The 19,061-nt window shown below is 45.4% G+C and overlaps 1 protein-coding gene across 1 annotated transcript in view; it reads right to left on the reverse strand.

The window, feature by feature from the left end:
- LOC126336765 (homeobox protein OTX1 A-like) overlaps positions 1–19,061 on the reverse strand; it is a 384,863-nt gene that overhangs the window by 217,807 nt on the left and 147,995 nt on the right. The window contains exons 3-4 of the mRNA XM_050000775.1: positions 15,645–15,736; positions 13,428–13,529 (exon numbers count right to left, since the gene is read on the reverse strand). Coding sequence (XP_049856732.1) covers positions 13,428–13,529; positions 15,645–15,736 — 194 coding nt within the window. The remainder of the gene's footprint in view (positions 1–13,427; positions 13,530–15,644; positions 15,737–19,061) is intronic.

A 19,061-nucleotide genomic window follows, 5' to 3' on the forward strand; every position in this document is an offset into this window, starting at 1 on the left:
TCGGCCAGTAACCTGTCTGCGCTCTTCTCTCCACTGGCTCTACATATGCGTCACTGTTGTGGCACCGTGCCCTCTACAAGCCGGAATGTCATAGAACGGCTGACCCATCTCCTGGAGACCAATTATTCTGCCCCGTTAGAACGCCCTCACATGCCATTATTCCATCCTGTGATGTCCGTGAGACGCAGCGACACTTTGTTACAAGTTTACACTTTGTATGAGTGCCACTCAACACTGACCTGTCAGGTCATACGAAAGAGGGCGCCGTTGAGCCTACGTACACACTAACCCTCTGACATTTAAGTCACTTATTATGGTTCCGTGGCTCTACAGTCTGGAACCGAGCGGCCACTACAGTCGCAGGTTCGAATCCTGCCTCGGGCATGGATGTGTGTGATGTCCTTAGGTTAGTTAGGTTTAATTAGTTCTAAGTTCTAAGCGACTGATGACCTCAGCAGTTTTGTCGCATAGTGCTCAGAGCCATGTTATTATGGTTCCACAGTTCTACACATCATCCTACCGTTGCGTGTTGCAGACCATTGCTTTAGAGTGTTTACGTTTTACAAGCATACTGTAGTTGGTATCTGACCAAAGTTATGGCGTTCTGGTGACAAGCAAAATCCGCAGGCAGTCGTCTCAGAGCTCTGCTCCAAGTGGCGAAAGGAAATCACTTTGAAGTCTCTGTTTTATAAAAAACACCACAAAAATATCTGATGTTCACCGATGGTATGCATCGCTGTGATGTCAAAAAACTATTCTTAATTTTGATTTGGGCCGGAGCTAAGTTTTTTCTTGAAATCGGTGTTTCCCACATGAGAAATGGCAGCCACAATGCTTCGTGCAGCGGAACCGGCAACACAGTGGGGCTAGGCGCCCTATTGCTGTACTTGTGGTGCAAGTAGTCCAGCACTCTTGCTGTGAAATGCCAACTACATTACTCTAAATCACATTTAAACTGTCTCATAAAAAATACCTCGACAGCCCTTCGCCTTAATGATGGCTTGAATCCTTTGGAGGCCACGTTCTGAGTGTCTGTGGCTCAATGGCAGGCCAATCGTCCACACGAGACGAAACCGGACAAGGTGTAAGTAGCCTGTTTACATGTTTGTGTGTTGGCATCGCTATAGACTGTATTAATATCACTGACGGCGCTCTGCACTCTCGGTAAGAAACTCGGTAGTTGGACGGGCTAGCAGTTGGCAGTTAGCGAGCGGAGTTCTTGGAGATGTGTCCTTCGTGGAGACACAGTGTTGGTAGGACTTGCATTGTAAAATGAGGGTGGGATGGTGTTGGTACTGTTTGGGTAGTAGAATTTCTGACAACTATATTTTTTGGAATTGGATGCCACATGAATAAGATAAAATCTGCTAAATACATTTTTTGCTCTTCAACAAAATCTTTCTTTTGCTAACCATACGCCTCCTGGTAGTTAGAGCCTATGGTAGTTAGAATCCTTTTATTTAGCTGGCTGTAGCTGCTGCTTTCTGTAAATGCTGTAGTTTGTGTTATAAAGATTTTCTGTGAGGTTAGTGACTTATGAAAAGTATGGGTTATTGTTAGGATTTCTTCCGATACAGGGCCATTCTTTTTTGTTAATTATTTGAAGCCATGTTGTCACTGTATAGCAGTAAGATTGCGTTGGGCTTGTACATTCTGGGTAATAAATCAATAGGTTAAGTTTGAGTTGTCTTTGTCTGCGAAAATTCTGTAGGCCAGTGTTTGAAATGATCAAAATAAGTAAACACTAAGAAGTTTCAAAGGTAATAATGTGGGACGCTAGGATCTGGAGCGACGTCGACGAAGGTGTTCCATTTGGTTCAGGGGGAGGGATGGGGAAGGGGAGGGGTCCAGACACGGCAGTCTATTTCAAGAATGCTGCTGCCCACGAAGTATTGCTTCACACATGCTGCTTCAGGCCAGGGAGCAGAGTCATACTAATGGAAACAATCGTCGTCTCCGAACCATTTCTCTGCTGTACACAGAACACAGTGCTGTTAAATGAGCTCATATCGGTCAACATTCGGCCTTTTCTGAAGCAAACCTAACCACGAACCGCTCGCCCATACCATAACACCACCTTCTCCGTACTTACTGTTGTCCCTACACATGGTAGTAAGTAGCGTTCTGCAGGCATTCGCCATCCTCAAACCCTTCAGTCGGACTGTGCAGGATACAGCGTGATTCACCACTCCACAGCATTCGTTTCCAGTCATCCACTGTCGAGTAGTGTCCCTGATTTCGCCACCTCAAACGTAGCTTAGCATTCAGTACAGAAATTTGTCGCTTTACGAGGAGCTACTCTATCACTGTATCTCATTGCTTCTTATTCCCTCCGCTTAGTCTCTGTCCTAGCTGGACTGCAAATAGCGCTTTCTTCCTCCGATATCATGCGATTTTTTGACAACCACCTTACGCCATGCTCAACGGTACTTGTTCGCCAGTGCATGACGCCTGCCTCCTTTTGATTTAGCTGTGCTTGTTCCTTCACGTTTCCACTTCACAATCATGTCACCAACAGTCGACTTGGACAGTGTTAGAAGAGTTGAAGTGTGCCTGATGGACTTTTTGCTCGGGTGACAGCCAATGACCGGGTCATGTTCCCCTGAGCGGCCCATTGTCCAGCCACTGATTCTCTGCTGACAAAACATTACTATCCACATCCTTTTATAATGGCGGGTCCGCTTTTCATGGCATCTGGTGTTCAGTTTTGCATTACTTAGGTTGACCGGATACTTTTGATCAGACAGTGTACAACAAAAGCGCCCCCTCTGGCGTTGAGCGGCAACGAATATTCCCGTAGACAGATTGCGATGACTTTCCAGCCAGTTGCTCGGACTGTGGCGGTGGTGTACGTGTTTTAGACGAACTTCGCTACTTGGGATCAGCCTCGGGAATAAGGAACGCCAGAAAATCTTCGTGTCATTTAGCACTTCAGACTGAGTTGTCAGTTGCTTCTAACTGTCATACATCGACTGAATAATTTGCTGAATGGATTATGATCTACTCCATTGAGTGTAAATACGAGGGGCATTCGGAAAGTGCTGTAACACACTGTTTTTCTCAGCCAGTTTAGTTTTAAAAAATGCAGAAATTGTTTTGGGACGTCGTGAAATATTTACGATTCAGACCCTTTAGTTACACGAAGTTCCGATAAATGATGGAGCTATACGTAGCGTTCAAAGTGGCGTCGGTAATGGAAGTGCTTTCATAGGAGACAGGTCTCACTGAGTTCTTTTTGGCGGAAAATCAGAGCAGCGTAGATATTCATAGACGCCTGCAGATTGTCTATGCAGATCTTGCAGTGAGCAAACGTATGGTGAATCGTTGGGATAGCGTCTCCCATCATCACAACAGGGTCGCCCAAACCTGTCCTGTGTCCCACGTACCGGCCAGCCGTGACTACTGGAGTGCTGGAACGCACAGACACGCTCATTCGAGGTCGTCGACTGATCACAGTCAAAAACCTCGCTGCACAACTGGATGATTCTGCTGGATCAAGTGGTTCAAATGGCTCTGAGCAGTATGGGACTTAACTTCTGAGGTCATCAGTCCCCTAGAACTTAGAACTACTTAAACCTAACTAACCTAAGCACATCACAGAAACCGGCAGTCGGTAATAAGAAGTTGTGATCACGACTCCGGAGAAAGAAACGGAATGAAGAGGAAGAGTAACAAGGTAGGGCAACTCATTCACATTGTGCCCACCGTCTCATCCAAACACAATAGCCCTTTTGTGGCATTATGTCGTGTCTCAACGTTGACCATCTCTTACTGCTATGGTTCCGTGCAAGCGACTGGCACTTCCTTTGCGATCAAGATAAGGTGACGATTCACGCGGTGGCGAGGGGAACGGTAGGAGCCTGCCTTGCCACTGTTTTATGACTGCCGATAGGAGAGACTGGAGAGGGGATAACAGCGCCGACTCTTTCCTGCAGTGCTGGCACTATTACCCACTTGCTGTGCAGACGTGACTCACGCGGTACTATTGAAAGCGCTCGGAGACGAATATCTTCCAGCCAGCGATGATTTTCTGCGCTGCTCACGGTGCCAGTAAAAATCATATTCTTACTATAGGAAACTTTAAATATCACTAACTTGGGTCAGAGGCGGAGCGTCACATGACCACCTGATCCAGTTTTACACCATCCACAGCACTTCAAAGTGAACAATGTGATCTTTTAATGGGTGGGCCTACTTATATGTTTCTCGAGCAGACACTTTGTGGCTGATGTAAATACATCCGGACAATAACTATTAGGATTGTAGGTTTATGTTGCTGTTACAACTTCAGTTTCTCCCTCATTTTAAACATTCGATGCACTGCCGAAATCGGAACGACAGAAGGTCAGTGTTTGTCAATCTGGTCGAGTTCACCGGCCACACAATCCGAAAGTAATGGGCGTACAGCAGATACAGAATACTTGGGTGGGGTGGGGTGCCGGCCACCCCCTGCAGGCGACGGATTAGCGCCGGTGTTTGGGCGCGCTTATCCCGGCCTGCTGTCCTGCGTGACGTCACGGCAAATGGCCCATGCGGGCGCCCCGCAGCGCACCCCGGGGGTTCCCCGAGCAGGGCGCGCAACTCAACACTGGCAGCTCACGGCGCAGCCGGAAGACGCGCCGCACTGCCCTGCGTCCACTCTCCACAATGGAGGGCACTGGGTGCGTGTTGCGTTCAAGCGTGGTGCCGGGAAGGCAATTTCACTTTACGATACGAACTACCTCCGAATCATCACCCAGCAAAAACACTACTGGTCATTAAAATTGCTACACCACGAGGATGAGGTGCTACAGACGCGAAATTTAACCGACCGGAAGAAGGTGCTGTGATATGCGAATGATTAGCTTTTCAGAGCATTCACACAAGGTTGGCGCCGGTGGCGACACCTACAACATGCTGACATGAGGAAAGTTTCCAACCGATTTCTCATTAACAACAAGCAGTTGACCGGCGTTGCCTGTTCAAACGTTGTTATGATGCCTCGTGTAAGGAGGAGAAATGCGTACCATCACGTTTGCGACTTTGATAAAGGTCGGATTGTAGCCTATCACGATTGCGGTTTATCGTATCGCGACATTGCTGCTCGCGTTGATCGAGATCCAATGACTTTTAGCAGAATATGGAATAGGTGGGTTCAGGAGGGTAATACGGAACGCCGTGCTGGATCCCAAAGGCCTTGTGTCACTAACAGTCTAGATGACAGGCATCTTATCCGCATGGCTATAACGGATCCTGCAGCCACGTCTCGATCCCTGGCTCAACAGATGGGGACGTCTGCAAGACAAAAACCATCTGCACGAACAGTTCGACGACGTTTGCAGCAGCATGGGCTATCGGCTCAGAGACCATGGCTGGGGTTACCGTTGACGCTGCATCACAGACAGGAGCGCCTGCGATGCTGTACTCAACGACGAACCTCAGTGCACGACTGGCAAAACATAATTTTTTCGGATGAATCCAGGTTCTGTTTACAGCATCATGATGGTCGCAACCGTGTTTGGCGATATCGCGGTGAACGCACGTTGGAAGCGTGTATTCGTCATCGCCATACTGGCGTATGACCTGGCGTGATGGTACAGGGTGCCATCGGTTACACGTCTCAGTCACCTCTTGTTCGCATTGACGGCACTTTGAACAGTGGACGTTACATTCCAGATGTGTTACGACCCGTGGCTCTACCCTCCACTCGATCCCTGCGAAACCCTACATTTCAGCAGGATAATGCATTGGATAAGGTCCTGTACGGGCCTTTCTGGATACAGAAAACATTCAAGTGCTCCCCTGGCCGGCACATTCTCCAGATATCTCACCAATTGAAAACATCTGGTCAAAGGCGGCCGAGCAACTGGTTGGTCACAATACGCGTCACTACTCTTGATGAACTGTGGTATCGTGTTGAAGCTGCATGGGCAGCTGTGCCTGTACTCGCCATCCAAGCTCTGTTTGACTCAATGCCCAGGGGTATCAAGGTCCTTATTGCGGCCAGAGATGGTTGTTCTGGGTACTGATTTCTCAGGATCTATGCACCCAAATTGGGTGAAAATGTATTCACATGCCAGTTCTAGTATAATATATTTGTCCAATGAATACCCGTTCATCATCTGCATTTCTTCTTGGTGTAGCAGTTTTAATGGTCAGTAGCGTATAACGATTCTGCTAGGCTTCAGCATAGGTTCGATATGTGGAGTTCAACGTACTATAGTAGTGTGTCTCGCTCGGCTACTTACGAGGCGGTGTCCCCAGATGTACGCTCGAGTTTTTGAACAACCTGTTTTATGTAGGTCACGATCCCTGGTATCATACCCTACAGGCATTCACCCTGGTGGGCCGTCATTTTGGAAGTAATCGACAAGAAAGAATTTCAGAATTTCTTGTGATAGACTAGAGCACTGATAAAACACAGAACCGAATTATCTGGATGCATTTACTTCGATTTTTCTCTTCCTTTTCGACGTTTTATATTTCCGTCTGATTATTGCAATCGTTGTTTCTATTACTCACATGGCATCAATTGCGTTTTATTTATGAAATATTCTCTCGTTTAAGTCTTCATCTGCAACATTTTCTTCATGGTGCGAGAAGAATTTATGTTTTAAATGTCAGTTTCACAATCACTATCCAAAAAATGTTCATCTTGTAACGAAAAATTAATTTTGACACCATTTCACATCCAAAATTAACAGATTATCTTGTCTTTTGTTTCCTAACCGATATATCGGTGTTTTTAATCGTTGAAATCATATTCTAAAAATAATAACAGACGTAAAAAACTGAGAGCAAATAAAACACTTAATACGATGATTAAAATTAAAAAGATCAGAAATAATTTTTTTAAATATAATAAATATGCAGTCATAAGGATATAAAAAAGTCGGAAAGCGTCTAACGTAATTTGAACTAACAAACTGCAGCATACTAGTCAATAAACAAACGCTATTCTGCACGACCACTTTGCTAATAACGCCATTGTCAATGGTTACACAGTCACAACGAATTCTGAATTTATTTTTTGTAGGTTAGTTGCAGGGCATGACACCTGGGACCCTAATCTACACCACTGAATAAGTTGTCTCAAGAAGTCACCCCCCCCCCCCCCCCCCCCTGGTGACCTCTCCTTGTTAGCTGACCAAGTGTCAAGACTGCACCATCACCACCTCTCGGAATGACATCTCTGCCTGAAAATGGCGAGTTGCACCGTAGTACCGTAGTTCTGTGTCCATCCCAGCAGCAGACCGGGTAAGTCAGTTCGAAGATCAGATGAAGTTCAAATGGTTCAAATGGCTCTAAGCACTATGGGGCTTAAAATCTGAGGTCATCAGTCCCCTAGACTTAGAACTACTTAAACGTAACTAAACTAAGGACAACGCACACATCCATGCCCGAGGCAGGATTCGAACCTGCGAACGTAGCAGCAGCGCGGTTCCAGACTAAAGCGCCTAGAACCGCTCGACCATAGCGGCCACCACATATGAAGTCAAGGACGTACCACCTCCAATAGTACACTGTTCCTTCTCACTGTTATTGCTGGAAAAAGGTCTTCAGGTGTACCTGCTGGTCAGACCACAAAAGGTAACTTATTTATTAGGGAACATCTCCAATATGTTTGCAATACGAGCAATAAAATACGTCAGTGCACCTTAGTAAAAACGTAAGAAATTATCAAAGCTCATTAAATACACGTCGAAATTCAGCAGTCGTCAAATTGATACGAGCTGTACTCCGCGCTTGGATATGGGCCACTGGCGGATTGAGAAATGCACTATGTGTTCAAAAGTATCCGGACACCTCCGAAAATATACATTTTTCATACTAGGTGCATTGTGCTGCCACCTACTGCCATCTACACTATATCAGCGAACTCAGTAGTCTGACATCGTGAGAAAACAGAATAGGAAGCTCCGCGGGACTCACGGACTGGTCAGGTGATTTGGTGTCACTTGTGTCATACGTCTGTACATATCGCTAGGTCCACTGTTCCCGATGTGATAGGAACTGGAAACGTGAATGGACGTGTACAGCACACAAGCGTATAGGCCGACCTCGCCTGTTGACTGACAGACTGCCGACAGTTGAAAAGGGTCGTAATGTGTAGTAGGCGTACATCTATCCAGACCATCACACAGGAATTCCAAACTGCATCAGGATACACTGCAAGTACTATGACAGTTCGGCGGGAAGTGAGAAAACTTGGATTTCATGATCATGCGGCTGCTCATAAGCCACACATCTCGCCGGTAAATGTCAAATTACGCCTCACTTAGTGTAAGGAGCGTAAACATTGGACTATTGAACAGTGGAAAAACGTTGTGTAGAGTGACGAATCACAGCACACAATGTGGCGATCCGATGTCAGGGTGTGGGTATGGCGAATGCCCGGTGAACGTCATCTGCCAGCGTGTGTAGTGCCAACAGTAAAATTAGGAGGCGTGGTGTTACGGTGTGGTCGTGTTTTTCACGGAGGGGGCTTGCACCCCTTGTTGTTTAGCGTGGCACTATCGGAGCATGGCAGAGAACATATGCGAATCCCGAAACAGTGGTCATAATTTTTTACGCCAAAAGTAAAAGGTTTGCTGAGAAACCAACAACAGAGACGGATGCAGCATTGCGTTGTCTACAAGAGACAATTTTCTTTTCTTTTTCTTTAGACATATCAGATGACTTGTAATTTTCTTCCTGTTGTATCGCTCGATTCAGTTGCTTGGAGCAACCAGCACTAATACTGCGCCAAGCAATGCGACAGAGAATCGTGTAAGTGTTGAATTTCGCAGCCGTCCTACTGTGAACCAATTAAATCGCTTCAAATTCATTTCTACGCTCTCTAGCAATCAGGGTTGCTTCTACGTCGTATTGCCAGTCGCATCGCGTGTCGTGTCGCATATCGTATCGCCTCAGTGGGAAAGCATAACAGGTAACGACTCAACAACAGTTAATACTTATGTTAACCCCGCCCATCTCTTTCACTAGCTGGTCGGCACATAGCAGAACACACACTGTGTGTACCAGTTCCATTAGGACAGTTTGTGTGAAATGCCAAACTGCAATGCTGTCTCACGGCGAGCTGTGGTGTTACGATCCTTGAAGTTTCAAAAACATTTGTGCAGAAAGTCAAAGCGCTAGCGTTGCTGTAGCAGGCATCTTGGCAGCGGGTGTAACAGTGCGTCGGAAAATACCAGTGGAGCAGTGAGGCAACATCAAATTAAGAGTCCTCCAGCGCTTGTGGGCGAGAATTCGTCAAATTCGACCCGAATACCGAGGGGCATGTTCCTGGTTGCCCCTCCATGACGAAATGACAGCCCACAAAGCGAAGATTATGGATTAGTTTTTGGCCAGAAAGTGGATCACAGGTCTGGATCAACCACCATATTCGCCGAATTTGGCCCCTGCCGACATCTGGTGGTTCCTCTTGTTGAAATTGGCATTGAAAGGACACCGTTGTCATGCAATTAAAGACAGCCAAGGAAATTGTACTGCAGTGTTAAATGCAACTCCAAAAAAGGACTACAATGGTTGTTTCAAAACACTCTTGAAACAATTTCAGTTATGTTTTTATTTACGGGGAGACTGAATAAATACAATGATTTTGCGAAAATAATCCTTTATTTTATTTTTCAGAGCCGCAGTACTAACGGAACTGTGGCACTGTCTGTGTGCCTGTGGTCATGGAAACGACTGACTCGTACGCACGGCGGCTGTGAGGAATGTAGTTGCGCGAACGCCCGCAGACACGGCGCGGTCCAGACACGTCAAGGCGGGGAGCCGCTAAGAGGTCGGGGGCGGAAGTTGGCGCCTCCATCCCCGCCGGCGGCAATCAGGGTGTGCGGGCCGATGGGATTAGCGCCTCCCCCCTCTCGCCCCACCCCCCGCACAGCCACCCTCCGCGAGCCAACATCTGCCGCCTGATTACCCAGTCCCACGGGACGAGGTCGCGGATCTGCCCGCTAGCTCCGAGGCTGACGACTCCGTGCCGGCGGCTCCTGCTGCCAATGCGGCAGCGCTGGACGCGTTTTGTCGTCAAAAAGCCGAAGGTTGAAGTGAACACCACAGAGCTTTACAAGTCATGGTACTACAGTCGAAAATTGGATTCAACACCAAAGGGCTTTACACTGAGGTGATAAAAGTCATGTGATACTTCCCGATATCGTGTTGGACCTCTTTTCGCCTGGGGTAGTGCAGAAGTTGGCGCCTCCACCCCCGTCGGTGGCGGTCAGGGTGTGTGGGGGGAGCGAAATACCCTCAGACTTAAAGAAGAATATAATAATTCCAATCCCAAAGAAAGCAGGTGTTGACAGATGAGAAAATTACCGAACTATCAGTTTAATAAGTCACAGCTGCAAAATACTAACACGAATTCTTTACAGACGAATGGAAAAACGTAGAAGCCGACCTCGGGGAAGATCAGTTAGGATTCCGTAGAAATATTGGAACACGTGAGGCAATACTGACCTTACGACTTATCTTAGAAGAAAGATTAAGGAAAGGCAAACCTACGTTTCTAGCATCTGTAGACTTAAAGAAAGCTTTTGACAATGTTGACTGGTATACACTCTTTCAAATTCTAAAGGTGGCAATTGTACAGAAACCAAATAGCAGTTATAAGAGTCGAGGGGCATGAAAGAGAAGCAGTGATTGGGAAGTGAGTGAAACAGGGTTGTATCATCTCCCCAATGTTATTCAATCTGTATATTGAGCAAGCAGTAAAGGAAACAAAAGAAAAATTCGGAGTAGGTATTAAAATCCATGGAGCAGAAATAAAAACTTTGAGGTTCGCCGATGACATTGTAATTCTGTCAGAGACAGCAAAGGACTTGGAAGAGCAGTTGAACGGAATGGACAGTGTCTTGAAATGAGGATATAAGATTAACATCAACAAAAGCAAAACGAGGATAATGGAATGTAGTCGAATTAAGTCCGGTGATGCTGAGGGAATTAGATTAGGAAATGAGACACTTAAAGTAGTAAAGGAGTTTTGCTATTTGGGGAACAAAATAACTGATGATGGTCGATGTAGAGAGGATATAAAATGTAGACTGGCAATGGCAAGGAAAGCGTTTCTGAAGAAGAGAAATTTGTTAACTTCGAGTATAGATGTGTCAGGAAGTTGTTTCTGAAAGTATTTGTGTGAAGTGTAGCTATGCATGGAAGTGAAACATGGACGCTAAATAGTTTGGACAAGAAGAGAATAGAAGCTTTCGAAATGTGGTGCTACAGAAGAATGCTGAAGATTAGATGGGTAGATCACGTAACTAATGAGGAGGTATTGAATAGGATTGGGGAGAAGAGGAATTTGTGGCACAACTTGACAAAAAGAAGGGACCGGTTGGTAGGACATGTTCTGAGGCATCAAGGGATCACAAATTAGCATTGGAGGGCAGCGTGGAGGGTAAAAATCGTAGACGGAGACCAAGAGATGAATACACTAAGCAGACTCAGAAGCATGTAGGTTGTAGTAGGTACTGGGAGATGAAGCAGCTTGCACAGGATAGAGTAGCATGGAGAGCTGCATCAAACCAGTCTCTGTACTGAAGACCACAGCAACAACAGTGCAGAAACTCAACGTGGCGTGGTCTCTGCAAGTCGTAGGAAGTCCCATGCAAGAAACACTGAGCCTTTGTAGCCGTCCATAATTGCGGGAGTGTTGCCGGTCCCGGATTCTTGACACGAACTGACCTTTCGATTATGTCACATAAATGCTCACGTCACGTGATTTTGGTGACCAAGAGATTCGCTTGAACAGTCCAGAACGCTCTTCAAACCAATAGCGAACAACTGTGGCCCAGTCACATGGCGCATTGTCATGCACAAAAATTCCATCGTCGTTTCAGAACATGCCGTCCGTGAATGGGTGCCAATTATCTCCAAGTAGCCGGACAACCAGAGCACTCTGACCATCCCATGTAAATGCAGCCTACGACATTATGGAGCCACCACCAGCTTGAACAGTGCATTGTTGACAACTTAGGTCCCTGACTCTGTGAGGCCTGCGCCACACACTAACCCTACAATCAGCTCCCACCAACCGAAATCGGGATTCATCCTTTACACAAACGACGCTGCTCTCGGTCGTTAAATGAATGCCGTCGGCCAGTGCGTTGTCCTTAGTGAAGGTATATCTGAAGTATGGTATTCTTGGCACATTCTTGACACTATGGATTTCAGAGTATTGAATTTCCCCACAGATTTTCGAAATGGAATGTCCCATGCGTCCAACTCCAACTACCGTTCCATGTTCAAAGTCTCAGTTTCCGTCGTACGGCCGTGAACGTTTCACATGAATCGCCTGAGTGCAAACGACACCTCCGCCAATGCACTACTCTTTCATACCTTCTGTACGCGATATTACCGCCATATGTATATGTGCGTATTGCTGTCCCATGAATTGTGTCGCCTCAGTGTACTAGCAATGTTACTACACCCAAATACTCCTTTATCACTCTTAAAATCTACATCATCTAAATCCAGAAGTTTTAATTCTTGTAATTCGAATAAGACAGGTACTTCAACTGTCGCAAACTTCAAGTTATACATATACAGGCTCTGTAGTCTGTCTTTGGATTTCTTTAACGGGGCTCTGTCATTCACTCTCGTGCAAAAATTATCTAATCTTTCTGGGAATCGCAAGTCCCCAGTAACAACTTTAGCCAATGTCGGTTAAATTTTGTCCGGCGGTGCGAATATTCGAAAGAGCATCAAGTACACAATATTTCGAGCCATTTAGGAATCTAGTGCTTGTAACACAGAGTTTTCAGATTTTACAAGATCCATTTCCCAAGTCCCCAGTAACAATTTTTGCCAATGTCGGTTAAATTTTGTCCGGCGGTGCGAATATTCGAAAGAGCATCAAGTACACAATATTTCGAGCCATTTAGGAATCTAGTGCTTGTAACACAGAGTTTTCAGATTTTACAAGATCCATTTCCCAAGTCCCCAGTAACAATTTTTGCCAATGTCGGTTAAATTTTGTCCGGCGGTGCGAATATTCGAAAGAGCATCAAGTACACAATATTTCGAGCCATTTAGGAATCTAGTGCTTGTAACACAGAGTTTTCAGATTTTACAAGATCCATTTCCCTAGGTTGCCAATAAGTTAACTTTCAAACGAATGCTTTCAGAGCACGATATTTTGTGTGTTTTAGGACACGTAACGTTTTAGTGATACAGTACTTGGCGTTTTTGATTCTCACACGCCTTCATCTTGCTGTATTTGAATAGTGTGATAAAACTGAAATACTCCATTCAAAAATAAGTAAAGGTGAGTTACAGTGAAGCGTAGCATTTTTCATTTCTGTACAGTGAACGCCAATTGAAAAATCAAAGTAAGAGTAAACTCTCAATTGATAAATTATGAAGTGGCTGAAAAAAAAAAACTGATGAAAGAGCCAGAAATAGTACGCAATCCGGCGGATGGATTAGTAGCTTGTTGTACTGACCTGCACTCGGGCCTCCGTGAGATTGATCTTCATGGCGAGGTCCTCGCGGGTGAAGACGTCCGGATAGTGCGTCTGCGCAAACGCGCTCTCCAGTTCCTCCAGCTGCGGGCAAACGCATCCGTTGACGATGGCACACTCACGCACAGCACAAGCGCTCGCAAAAGCAATGTACGCGTCCACAGACCAAGTTTTGCGCCTAACAAGGAGAGCTCCCCAGCGGTGCGATCGATATTTGTGGTCAGATGGTTGAGAAGCTGCCTGTACATCACTTTTTCTAAATTTTTTGAGAATGCTGGCAAAAGTGAAATCGGTCTCTAGTTTGGTGGTATCTCCCCTTTCTTGAATAGAGGTTTAACATCTGCATATTTCAGCCAGTCAGGAAATGTCCCAGTTATAATTGACTAGTTACACAAGTAACTTAGAATTGTACTAAACTCACAAGAACATGTCTTAATTAACTTTGTTGATATCTCATCATTACCACTAGAATTCTTTTTTTTTTAAGATTTTATTATGGGAGTTATTTCTTTTGGTGAAGTGAGTGACATATTCATGTACCTGAAGCTATTTGTAAAGACTTGTTTCAGATATTCAGGGGCATTATTTACTGATCCTGACAATCCCATTCTATCAGTAACGGATACAAAGTACTTGTTAAATAGATTTGCCACACTATGCCCATCGGTTACTAATGTGTCATCTACATTTAGTGCTATTTGCTTCTGTTCCTTTCTGGTTCTACCTGTCTCCTCTTTCACTATATACCATATTGTTTTTATTTTCTTCCCTGACATCGCTGTCTTTTTCTCGTAGTGCATTTGTTTAGATGCCTGAATAACTTTTTTTAATATTTTTTCTTGTGTACATTAATGATCTCTCATCAGTTACACTGCCAGAAGCTGAGTTCGTTTTGTTTGCAAATGACAAGTGTTGCAATAAATAGTATGTCGAGTGTAGTTCTAGAAAAATCTGCTAATGATATTTTCATGGATATTAATAAATGGTTTAAAGCCAACTGACTGACATTAAATTTCGAAAAGACTCACTATATGCAGTTCAGAACCTGTAAGAGGTTTCCACCCAGCATATGCATAAAGTATGAAGAAGAGCAGATGAAGAGGTTGACAGTCATAAATTCCTGGGATTACAACTTAACAATAAATTCAGTTGGGAGGAGCACACCACAGAACTGCAGAAACGCCTTAACAAATCTGTATTTGCAATTCGAGTGTTAGCAGACATAGGCGACATAAAAATGAAAAAGCTTGCATACTTTGCCTACTTTCATTCCATAATGTCATATGGTATAATATTTTGTGGTAACTCTTCAAGTCAAACAAAAGTTTTCAGACTCCAAAAGCGTGTAATACGTATTATTTGTGGAGTTGGGCTGCATGAGAGAGTGAGTATGGGCAATTGGGAGTGGAGGCGCACGAGAGACTTACAGCGATGGACTAGTGGGTCTGATCGAGTTACAGTTAGGGCAGCTTCTGAGAGTGAGAGGTGAGCAGCATGTTGAAAAGAGCACGAATATGTTGGCATATCAATAATTTTGCGAAAATTTTTAAAGGTACTGCGGAAGGTAGAGTGAGGCAGCTGCTACCCCGCTTTTCAGTCAGTGTTTTAATAAAGAGGAGAATATTTCGGTTTTTTTTTTTTGTGCTTCCACAGGAGAATTTTTCCGCTGGTAAATAAATGTATGAAAACAGGGAAAATAAGTGCAATATTTAAGTTTCAGACGTAGCGCAAAATGTAAGCAAGCTCCGTTACATTTAAGTCAGACAATGATGCCAGTTTGACACTGACGACATGCTCACCCCACAGATGATTGTCAGTTGCCTGTTACTATTTGTGGCAATAAAATGCGATAGTGCATTAACGACGAGTGTAGTAGTTAGAGAGAATGTGATAATGAGGTTGTGCATCTGCCACAGAGCGTTATAGTCAACGGCGAAAGAAGGGCCCTGTCATTTGCAGTGGACTTGGCGCGGCTGTTTCGCACATCTATAAAATCAGTCAAGAAACACTGTTCTGTACAAGTTTAATCGGCAAAACATCAGTGTTTTCGCGGCGCTGTAGTTGGCCATTCTTTTCACTCCCGCAGCTGCGCTAGTGCCAGAAGCTTTTTGCATTTCGCCATTGACAGTCGGCATCAGCGCTGCCAACCGTCAGGGCTCTCGCATCGCCTATCTAGAAACTTGGGTCTGAGGTGCTCACCTGTTGCAAGGTGAAGGTGGTCCTGTTGCGTCGCTGCTTGCGGCGGACGAACGTATCATCGTGGATGGCGGGGTGGTAGGAGTAGCTCGTGTCTGCAACACACCCACACATACACTCATTACTACTACTCGAAAAGAGAACATTCGCCCTTTATCAACTATCCTCGCCTGAAACATTAGGTGCAATACAACATGACGAGCAGCTACGTCGCTGAAATATTGTGCAGATTCAAGAGCAACATTTTACTTTAACCTAAGGACCACTAAAGCAGCTATTGCAATGGGCAAGAGTCAAAGAGCCTGCGATGCCACACTCTCTAGCGGGGCAGTGTCATACGAACGATATGTTACAACAGTTTCAGTTATTCGCTTTAGACCAAATTTTTTCGCCACGTTTTCCTCGTCTGTCAGTCAAAAATTAGAACGTAATCCTTTTCCAAATATTCGCAATTGGAAATTCTTCTACCCTATCCCCGTCTCGCTGGTATCTGGCTGTGAAGATCTGAGTCCCGATTCGAACAAAAATCTGAAATAGGCCGGACTTGTCACAAGGGCAAGACGATTCACGTGTACCTAACAGCAGCTTGAACCTCCTGACGCAGCTGGAAGAGAGAGAACATAATTTATTGAAGAGAAAATTGGTATCTTCTCCTGACTGGTTGTTGCCAAACACATTGACACCGGTGTGTCAGATCCACCATACTTGCTCCGGGCACTGCGAGAGGGCTGTACAAGCAATGATCACACGCACGGCACAGCGGACACACCAGGAACCGCGGTGTTGGCCGTCGAATGGCGCTAGCTGCGCAGCATTTGTGCACCGCCGCCGTCAGTGTCAGCCAGTTTGCCGTGGCATACGGAGCTCCATCGCAGTCTTTAACACTGATAGCATGTCGCGACAGCGTGGACGTGAACCGTATGTGCAGTTGACGGACTTTGAGCGAGGGCGTATAGTGGGCATGCGGGAGGCCGGGTGGACGTACCGCCGAATTGCTCAATACGTGGGGCGTGAGGTCTCCACAGTACATCGATGTTGTCGCCAGTGGTCGGCGGAAGGTGCACGTGCCCGTCGACCTGGGACCGGACCGCAGCGACGCACGGATGCACGCGAAGACCGTAGGATCCTACGCAGTGCCGTAAGGGACCGCACCGCCACTTCCCAGCAAATTAGGGACACTGTTGCTCCTGGGGTATCGGCGAGGACCATTCGCAACCGTCTCCATGAAGCTGGGCTACGGTCCCGCACACCGTTAGGCCGTCTTCCGCTCACGCCCCAACATCGTGCAGCCCGCCTCCAGTGGTGTCGCGACGCGACAGGCGTGAATGGAGGGACGAATGGAGACGTGTCGTCTTCAGCGATGAGAGTCGCTTCTGCCTTGGTGCCAATGATGGTCGTATGCGTGTTTGGCGCCGTGCAGGTGAGCGCCACAATCAGGACTGCATACGACCGAGGCACACAGGGCCAACACCCGGCATCATGGTGTGGGGAGCGATCTCCTACACTGGCCGTACACCTCTGGTGATCGTCGAGGGGACACTGAATAGCGCACGGTACATCCAAACCGTCATCGAACCCATCGTTCTACCATTCCTAGACCGGCAAGGGAACTTGCTGTTCCAACAGGACAATGCACGTCCGCATGTATCCCGTGCCACCCAACGTGCTCTAGAAGGTGTAAGTCAACTACCCTGGCCAGCAAGATCTCCGGATCTGTCCCCCATTGAGCATGTTTGGGACTGGATGAAGCGTCGTCTCACGCGGTCTGTACGTCCAGCACGAACGCTGGTCCAACTGAGGCGCCAGGTGGAAATGGCATGGCAAGTTCCACAGGACTACATCTAGCATCTCTACGATCGTCTCCATGGGAGAATAGCAGCCTGCATTGCTGCGAAAGGTGGATATACACTGTACTAATGCCGACATTGTGCATGCTCTGTTGCCTGTGTCTATGTGCCTGTGGTTCTGTCAGTGTGATCATGTGATGTATCTGACCCCAGGAATGTGTCAATAAAGTTTCCTCTTCCTGGGACAATGAATTCACGGTGTTCTTATTTCAATTTCCAGGAATGTAGAAGAAATATACGAAAACTCACATAACTGAGTTGAGACCCAACTTCAACTGAGAAAGTGCCGCAGAAACTGAAAAAACTCTTGTGGAAGACGATAAAACAACGGCAATGTATATTACACAAAAGATTTAAGTTTTTTGTTTGTTCTGATGTTCAGTTCGTAGACTTGTGTAATGTAGTTCATCGTACTGATCTATTCTGTGTAAGTCTCGTCATCTATCTAATCTTCAGAACTCGTCCATAGCTCCGCATTCCTAAAGTTTATATTCTCACCTTGTCTGTACTGTTTATTGTCCACATTCACTTCCATACAGTGCTACACTTCGTATAAATAGTTGAGGAACGATTTCTTAACATTTAAATTTACGTATGATCTTAGCATTTTTCTTTTTCTTTTTGAGAAAATCTTTCCTTGTTACTGCCAGTCAGCATTTTAAAGCCTCTTTACTTAAATCATGGTCAGTTATTTTTCTGCTGAAATAGCAAAACTTATTCACCACTTTTAATGACTCATTTCCTATGCTAACTACGCCAGTATTGTCTGATTTAATTCGGCTACACTCCACTACACTTGACTTACTTTTATTGACGTTCACCTTAAAAACTTTTTTCATTATATTGTCCGTTACGTTCATTTAAACTCAAAATTTAAACTCTCCTACTCGAACTTTAATCCCTCTCGAAACTTCTCTTTGCTTTCCTTCCCTGGTGCTCACTGTGCAGATTGAATATCATCGGGGATAGACAACAAACCTTTCTTACTGCCTTCTCAACTACTGCTTCCCTTTCATGTACTTAGAATCTTATAATTGCAGTCTGATTACTGTAAAACTTGTACATAATGTCTCTCGTTCTGTATTTTACCCCTGCTACCTTCATAATTTGCAAGAGAGTATTCCACATTATATTGTCAAAAACATTTTCTCTAATTGCAAATGCTATAGGCGCAGGTTTGTCTTCCTTCTAAGCGACGCCGTAGGTTTAGTATCATTTCGATTGTCCCTAGAACTCTCCAGAAAAACTGATCTTTAAGGTCGGATTTTGTAGATAATTCGTGATAGTATTTTATAAACATGACATATTAAAGTGATGTTTCCGTTACACGCCTGTCAGTGGAAGGGCGTGGATCAGAATATTACTCACACATATATTTTATAAGATCTCTTCATTGCAGATTCTCTCTTAGCCCTTTCATCCACAATTATTTCCTGGGTGCATTCTCATCCCCGGTTTCCACTTCAATATTCAATACAGTAGCAATGTAGTTATTCTCGGATGGCGTAACACGCGTTCCACTGTTTTGTCCGTTCTTCTGTGTAATTTTTTGTACATGATATTTTCCTCGCCC

The sequence above is a fragment of the Schistocerca gregaria genome, chromosome 2, assembly GCF_023897955.1.
Source record: "Schistocerca gregaria isolate iqSchGreg1 chromosome 2, iqSchGreg1.2, whole genome shotgun sequence".
Classification (NCBI taxonomy): Eukaryota; Metazoa; Arthropoda; class Insecta; order Orthoptera; family Acrididae; genus Schistocerca; species Schistocerca gregaria.